The 8,425-nt window shown below is 43.6% G+C and overlaps 1 protein-coding gene across 1 annotated transcript in view; it reads left to right on the top strand.

Moving 5' to 3' along the window:
• Positions 1–6,122, top strand: part of ints1 (integrator complex subunit 1) — an 18,503-nt gene extending 12,381 nt beyond the window's left edge. Inside the window, 15 exon segments of the mRNA XM_080511569.1 lie at positions 7–26; positions 29–227; positions 309–396; positions 498–687; positions 690–747; positions 2,701–2,830; positions 2,922–3,055; positions 3,146–3,338; positions 3,977–4,101; positions 4,187–4,296; positions 4,378–4,491; positions 4,593–4,663; positions 4,766–4,857; positions 5,073–5,182; positions 5,333–6,122. Of these exon segments, the coding sequence (XP_080367695.1) occupies positions 7–26; positions 29–227; positions 309–396; positions 498–687; positions 690–747; positions 2,701–2,830; positions 2,922–3,055; positions 3,146–3,338; positions 3,977–4,101; positions 4,187–4,296; positions 4,378–4,491; positions 4,593–4,663; positions 4,766–4,857; positions 5,073–5,182; positions 5,333–5,448 (1,750 nt within the window). The 3' untranslated portion in view covers positions 5,449–6,122.
• The last annotated feature ends 2,303 nt before the right edge of the window (positions 6,123–8,425 follow it).

Here is an 8,425-nt window from a genome sequence, read left to right as displayed (position 1 = left end):
GATCAGCACGACTCAGCTGACCGTGTCCCTCTGTCCTCTGCTCTGTCTCATCCTGTGAGAATATGCGTTTGCTCGGCATTAGCATCCTCTCATACGGTTTATCCGGTTCAGGCTCGAGGGACCCCGGCCTACAGACCTTATCTCCTGGCCTTGCTTACACATCAGTCAAACTGGAACACCCTGCTGCAGTGTATCAGTGCTCTCCTCAGCAAGCACCGCGACTACAAGTACTCCATTTTCCTTGCGCAGTCATTGGAGATGTCATTTTATGCCTTCGTGTTGCTTCAGTTGCGTTTGCTGTTCTGCAGACTGGACCCGTCTTCGGCTCTGGACTTCCTGTGGGCGTGTAGCCACATCCCGCGGATCTGGCAGGGACGTGATCAGAAGATCCCTCAAGTAAGATCAGAAGCCTCCTCCGAAACATCACGTTAGAAGATGAAAATGAACATGTCATGCAGCTGACTCTTTTTTTTTTTCTTCTTCTTTCCTCTTTGCAGAAGAAAACTGAGAAGTTTGTTCTCCGACTCAGTTCAGAGGAGCTCATCAGCCTGGTGGATCTGATCTTATCGGAGTCGGAGCTCAACGGCTGTGACTCGCCGTACGATGATAAAAGCAACGTGGACCAGGCGTCCTGCTCCCTCATCCAGTCCAGGCTGCCCCTCCTTCACTCGTACTGCAACGGCCATCTGGAAACATCAAGAGGGTGTCGGAGTATCTCATCAACTGCACAAAGAAGTGGGAGGACAGGTGAGACATACACAAGTGTGTTTAGACACTTTGAACTGTTTCAGTGAATAGAGACTCTGCCCTCCAGCACTGAGCTGCCAAACACATTTATCCTTTGTAGTAATAGGTATAGTAATATCTGAAATAATGTCATTAATTTGGCCACTTTAAATATTGATACTATTGATGACCTCGTATTTAATCACAGTAGCCTTAAAAACGGGATGTTGCAGCTTTTGTTTAATACTAAACATCACATTTAAGGACAGTATGACTGAAACATACATCGACATGTGATCTTAATCTTAATATATTTGCTATTCTCACATATTTTATCATATCTGTATAATAAAAAAATCACATCATAGTTACTTACTTTTGTTAATTGGCAAGAAGAAGTGGAACACTCCTCAAAAAGTCCCCACGTTTAAAGTTTTCCACTATTGAGTGCACTATGAAAAGGTTTGACTCCAGGATAAAGGGTTCTGTAAAACATAGTGTGCTGCAAAAGAATTAAAGTAATCGCTTATTGAGATTTCATTCTGTAAAGCTGCAGGGAGTTGCTGCAGCCACTCGTCCTAAACACTCACCTTTATTCTTCTTGAGGTTAGCTTTTATTTGAATAAACACATGTCCATCGTATATTTTGATTGACGGATCACCAATGTGTTCCACCGCTCCGTTCGGACATTGTTCCCCTCTAATTAGCCCAAATACAGAATGTCACGTTGTGGTGCGCCGATAAACTTGGAGTTAATCGCACAAGATTTTCCTCCCCGGTGCAGATGAACTTTTCAGACTTCCTCTGTCAGCCACAATGCTGCGGACCAGGGAAAACTCGATAATTAGGTCTATTGGTGTGAAATTAAAACCAGCAGAAGTCGTCTGTACTGTGATCTCTTTAAAAGCTCAGTGTATTATAATGAAGGCAAGAGGATTAAGGCTGAAGCTCTAAACTTGCCTGTGTTGTGAATTCCTGCTCTGACTTAGCTGTCAGAGATCAGGGTGCAACTCTTTGTGGAGGCAAACTCTCCTTTCATGAATATGTCTCTGGTTATTAAACCACTTTAATGAGGAAACTTTGGCCAAGGTCAAGCAAAATTAGCTTCAGAATTACAGTATTTTAAGTAGAGCTTAGCTGTCCGTTGAAACGGCGGCTGGCGAAAATATGGCGGGATGAAAACATGTGGAAAGTAAAGGGTTCTGGCCTTGTGTTGAATAAACACTGGCTCGTATGTACAGCATTCTTCTCGTGAGAGCTTTCCGACACATAAGCTGGTGTTTATTCCAATTACACACAAACTATTGAACGTGCAGTTTTGTTTTGTTTTTATTATTTATTTTGTTTCCCTTCTCAGTCAAGGTCGCTGTGATTTGCTTAATGCCTATCTGTAATAAACTCCTCTTGGTGGAGTGCATCATTTGAGCCTGACAAGAGCCTGAGCCAGTAAGAGGATTTTATGAGACTGCTGTGACTTGAAGGAAAACCTTTTGAATCACATTATGCTATTTATGTCTGCAGCCGGTATTAATGAACATTAATTAATGTCTCTGGTAGGCAGAAACAATAGAGGACTGTCTCATCACCCATTAGAATATCTGAACTCGGTCGAGGAGGACATGAACATGACAAGACTATTTTTTTTCTTCGTAATGTCAACATAACTGCAGAATTAAACTCACTTGGATTGAAAAGTTGTGACAGGGCTCTTTTTTTTTTCTTTTTTTTTTTCATGGCTGCACAAAACTGGCCAACCAGTCGCCGCCAATTAAATAGCTTGGAGCTGCACAACTCAATAACATCACGGATTACCGTCTTGATTATTTTCTCACTAAGCTCGTGGCTTTAGGATGGACAGCTGAACTGTCCTAAGCCAATTTTAAAATGTATTTCCCCCTAAAGTGAATAGCTTATTCCCCGGTGGCTCGTCCTTAAATCATAACAGTTTTTTTTTTTTTTGCTTTGGCTCGCAGCGCCATGAGTAAGCGGTGCCAGAACTTGCTGCTGCAGATCTATCTGCACTTCCCGGAGGTCATCCAGCACGTTACCCTGCCCGAGGGCACCTTCAGCAGCGGAGGGGCGGCAGACAGCAGCAGCTGCAAGGTGAAAAACACGCCCCACTCCAAGCCAGAGATCATGTTTTAAGAGGATTTCCTTGTCACCGTGTCTGAATCTTGATTGTGTGATTCTCCAGCTGGACGTCCTGGTCCATCGCCTGGTCACGCTGCTCGCAGACGTCGGAGACTCCAAGTCGGTCGAGGGCCGAGTGTCTGATGCCAACCTCGCCTGCAGGAAGCTCGCCGTGTCGCACCCTGTGCTCTTACTCAGGTGTGCGATGGGGAAAAGAGGGAAATCTAAATTTTGCATCTCAGGCAACCGAAAGTGTTTCAGCTGATCACATTTACCCTCCACCCCCAGACACCTTCCCATGATCGCAGGCCTGCTGCACGGCCGCATGCACCTCAACATCCAGGAGTTCAGGCAGCAGAACCACATGACGTTCTTCAGTAACGTGCTGGCCATCCTGGAGCTGCTGCAGCCGCTGGTTTTCCACAGTGGCCACCAGAGGGCGCTCCAGGACTGCCTTCTCTCCTTCATGAGGGTTCTTCAGGTGGGACTATCACATGCTTGGGAATCAACTCTGTTTAAAAAAAAAGTCTGAGCTTTTATACTGTCAGTGCTCTTTCAGTCTGCCGAAGGGCCTCGGGGCGGCAGAGACTGTTGGTGTTTTTAAAACCAGGCTCAAAACCCACTTTTTTTAATATAGCTTTTAATTAATTATTTTACTTGCCTTTTATTCATATTTTTTCTAATGTAGTCAGTGTTTTACCTTCATTTAATTTATTTAATTTATTGATTAATTTTATAAGCTCTTGTTTATTTTACCCCAATGTCTCCTCATGGGGGCGCTCCCCATCGGGAGTTGAGTCTGGTCTATGGGGGGGGGGTGTCTTGGGGACCGTTCTGGCCACGGCGGTGGGAGCTCAGCACTGTGATTCACTGACCGTGGTGTGGGGCTCCTGACCGGCTGGGTCGGCCCCCAAGAATGTTGGTTTTTTTTCCTCCTGGCTCATCAGTACCCCGCCATTCTTGCATCCGTTTTTATGTTTTGATCTGGGCAGTTGGGGTTGGTGGTGTGTGTGTGTGTCTGTGGTTGTGTGTGTGTGTTTTATTTCTCTTTGTGTGAAGCACTTTGTGCTCCCATTGTATGAAAAGTTGTTTATAAATAAAGTTTGATTTGATTCGTAGAACTTCCAGAGGACTCGTTCGCCGCTGGTCTTCATTAATAAGTTCCTGCAGTTCACACAGAAGTACATCACACACGACGCCGCCGCAGCCATTCCTTATCTACAGAAGCATTCTGGCATTTTACAGTATGTGACGGCCTGGTTGTATCATTTCAGCGGGAAGGACTTGCCTTTAAAACTCAGAATTGTATTCATGTTTTTGCTATTTCAGGAGCATGAGTGCTGAAAATCCAGACCTGGTGCAGCTGAAATCTCTGCTGGCGGGACTCACTCTGCCAGTGAAAAGCTCTTCAGCGCACGTCGCCGCAGAAGAGAAAGATGGTGAGTTTCCACAGTGCAGTGATTCAGCGGTTTGATTCCCGAGGGCGTACGCGCTCCTAACCCGTCGTTCCTCTTCACCAGACGACTTGCCCACGGGTTCCCTGCCTCTGGTCAACATCTCGGCCCCGTATTCACTGAGCGCTGCAGATATGACGATGTACCTGAAGAAGATGTCGAGAGGAGAGGCGGTGGAGGGTAACCAACACGCTGCCGCACTAATCTTGCCTGTAGAAACGTATCTGTGTTTCTCCTGTCATGAGTAACGTGACGATTTTGTTTTTCCCCATCTGCTGTAGACGTGCTGGAGGTGTTGACAGAAGTAGATGACAAGTCGAGGAGGAGCCCAGAGATCATCCAGTACTTCACCGTGAGTCAAAACATGCACAGAAAAAAAAAACAACAACCAAAAAAAAAAAAAGGTCAAGTGTGACTGCGTTTGGTGTGTAACACGTCGATCACCACGTTGCAGAACGACCTGCAGAGGCTCATGACCTCGTCTGAGGAGCTGTGTAGGAACATGGCCTTCAGTCTGGCCCTGCGCTGCATCCAGAACAATCCCTGGTCAGTTCACATCCACACACTCCAAAGGAAACCATAAGAAAACCACATAAAACAAAGAGAATGTCACTGATCCACGAGACACTTTCGCCTTCCTTTTGTATGACAAATTGAACCCGAACAGGGGAGTCCTGAGGCTGAAATAATCAGAACTGTGAGAATACATTTTAATCTACTGGATCGTATTTGAACTTTACATTTTTTTTTTTATGCTGCAGCCTCGCAACCGACTTCCTGCCCACTTTCATGTACTGTATGGGCAGCAGTAACTTCGACGTGGTGCAGACTGCTCTGAGGAATCTGCCTGAATATGTGCTTCTCTGTCAAGGTACGAAGACACTATCAGCGTCCTTCCTGTCAATTCCGTGTCAGAGTAAATGAAACGATATTGATTTTCTAAACAGACTGACTGAACGAGCTTCACGTAACATGTATAATAAGTCGAATTCTGATCGCGAAAGCTCTCTCCTCTCCCCAGAACACGCCGACATCTTGCTCCACAAAGCATTCCTGGTGGGAATCTACGGGCAAATCGACACCAGCTCCATGATCTCGGAGTCCATGAAGGTCCTTCACATGGAGGCAACCACGTAACATCCGACCGCAAAAGATCCCTCCTTCATTTTCCGTAGTTCACGCGTCGCTCTAATTTGATCACCACAGATTAACAAACTCGGAGACTCTTCAGCGGTCGCAGATTAAAAGATCGTCCGCTGAGCCGCGGCTGCAAACCGCTGCTGGTTAATTTCGTGACTTCAAAGACGACATGGAAAATCTTTCCCAATGTGGGGAACATCTTTTAATTAAAACTTTGGAATTCAAGTGATTGTATTAATGCTGCAGCAATTAGTCTTCGTCTCACATTCAGGAGGAGGAGAAGTGTTTTTAATTGATGATGTAACAACATGAACAATAATTTAATGAGTGAAAAAAACCTCAACAAGAACATGAATAGAAAATGGTATTGTCTTGAAAACGAAAGAAGACATGTTTTACATTTTTTTTCCTATTATAAAATAAATACATTAGTTCCATCAAGCTGTTTCGAAAGAAATGTTAGCTTTGTTGAAGTTACTACATTACCAACACTGACAAAGTATTTGACAACATTGTTTCGTTTCACTTTTTCTTTCTCCTTCAATTATCAATATTGGATCAAGAAAGACCTTTCACCGCATTGTCAAAACTGAAAAGCCAAAATTCGTGTTTCCATTCAGAACAAATACCTGAAGACTTTCTGTAAGCTAATAAAAATACATTTTGAAATACATTTTCTCGCTTTATGGAACAGAAGGTGAACATGCTGGCAGCTGCTGTCGCTCAAAACTGACATTTCTCAAGCCGTTCTGAAATGGTAATAATAGACATTTTTACAAGAAGCCACAATTACCTTTCAATACTATTTCAGCAGCTCCGAAAACTATTTAAGGGGAGGGGGGTGTGAAAATAAACGGCGTGAGGTTTCATTTCGCTCCCATAATAATTGTAGTATCCCGATAAAAGGAGGAGCGGCTGTCGGGTACGCTCGCTCCTCACTCGGCTGTAACGGGCAAATTAAAGGCGTCATGCACACGCTGTGACGGGAAGCACCTTGCCATGAAAGTGCGAGTTGTTTTCTGCCCGCTGCCAGTGACTTGGACTGAAAAACCTCTTGATGGAGTCAAAGGGAAAAGTTAAACAAGGCAACGGCATGCTGGTAAACCGGGAAAGTGGACGTTGCTGTTGGTGGGAAATTAACCGTGGCAATAATTGTTCTTTGAAGAAGGGATGGGGGCTGGACTTTTTTTTTTTTTTTTTTTTTGATTTTGTTTTGTTTTTCACGGGCTGCTGCTGGTGTTTTGTTACATGGAGATGGAGCCACGGCACGGTGACGGCAAGACATGCCCACACTAGCAGGTCGGGAGAATCTGTCATTCACAAATAACTGACGCTTACTGAGATCGATGTCTGAGATACATTAAAGCAGGAGAATGAGCCCCCTTCACAGTGCCTGAACCACATTGTGACCCCATTATTCCCCCCAGGATAATCAGCTTTGGTTGAATGCTGGACTTTGTAGTGTTTAAAAAAAAAAAAAAAATGTATTGAGATATTATACTTGATGACTGTTGAGATTAATTGGCAATAAACCCTTTTTCGTACAAGTTAGATGAGTCTTTCAATATAGTCTGTTAAATTCACATTCAAAGTTTAATCTCTATTACACTTGTAATAACACATGTAAAATGTGTTTAAGGATTTCCTCTCAAAAATTAGTTGGAAAAGTCATCTCCTCATTTGTGCTCTCAACACTATAAAAATTCAATCACAGCTTCAAATTGTTTTTATTCTGCTAATTCATGTAGATGTTATCACCTCCGTAATGTAGATCAGGGGTGTCAAACATAAGACCTGTGGGCAAAAATCAACCCGCAAGAGTGTCTAATCCGATCAAACCACCAAAGAAATTGTAGAAAATATTGATGTATATATTGATTTTTTTCCCCTCAAATCTCAAAAAGTAGTGGACACAACAAAACGCTGAGATATCAGTGATGTTGCCATGAAAGACAACAAACTAGCTTCAAAGCCAGATTGGCAGAGGGAGTTTGTTTAAAAAACAAAAAGCATAATGCAACAATGCAACATTTTTTTGAACATTTCACTGTATTTTGCACCAGAAGGTTTCATTAAAATTGGCTTTATGTTGATATTGTGGTAATCTTTGGTAGCAATTGTTTGGTTTTGTGAAAATATGAACATTTTCATCACGTATGCTCTACCACAACAAATAAAAACTTAAAGGTCACTATTTTACCAATCTGGCCAACTCGAGATGAAATTGTGCTTTATGTGGCCCCTGAGATAAAATGTGTTTGACACCCCTGCTGTGGACATAAAAAACATTTTCTTTCACCTTTTTACGAAGCAAAAGACAATAACCAGTAGTCCACACATCAGTAAGCACTTCAAACCCAACATGGAGATGCATACATTGTGCCCCCTGTAATGAATATGCATCCACACATTCTCAACCTGTTCATACGTCAAGCCAATCCTACCCATCATGCCCGGCACCGGCTCATCTCACAGATTTCTGTCTGATGTGTTAATTGCACCTGTATGGTGTCCTATAACTGGCCGAAAGGCTCTGTTTATGGTTATCAATCAACTTCCTACACAAGTCTTAGCAGCTTGGGCTTTTGGTCGGGCGCCAGCATCCCATTGGCTGGACAGCAGTGAGGCGGAACAGAGATGAGTGACAGCTGAGGAGGAAGCGGAGGGGGAGTGGAGGAGGGCTGAATAGTCTGATGGACCACTGACAAGCTAACAAGCTTAGCCTTTATTCATCGTACCAGGCTGGATGCCCTCGGACGCAGCTGCTAACGCCTCGTGAACTTCTCGCTGGATGGCAATAAAGGATTTTTCAGAACGTATTTGTAGAGGTAATGATGGTGGAATTGTCCAATTTCATCAAACTTTGTACCAACACAGTAACATCTGTTGACCAATTCCAGCCAGTTACTGCATGTGGTTATTGTATAATAATAGATTCTGTTGCTGTTTTTACTTTTGTATTGAGTCCACTCAC

The sequence above is a fragment of the Blennius ocellaris genome (assembly GCF_963422515.1).
Source record: "Blennius ocellaris genome assembly, chromosome: 16".
Taxonomy (NCBI): Eukaryota; Metazoa; Chordata; class Actinopteri; order Blenniiformes; family Blenniidae; genus Blennius; species Blennius ocellaris.
This window is presented reverse-complemented; position numbering and strand designations above follow the sequence as displayed.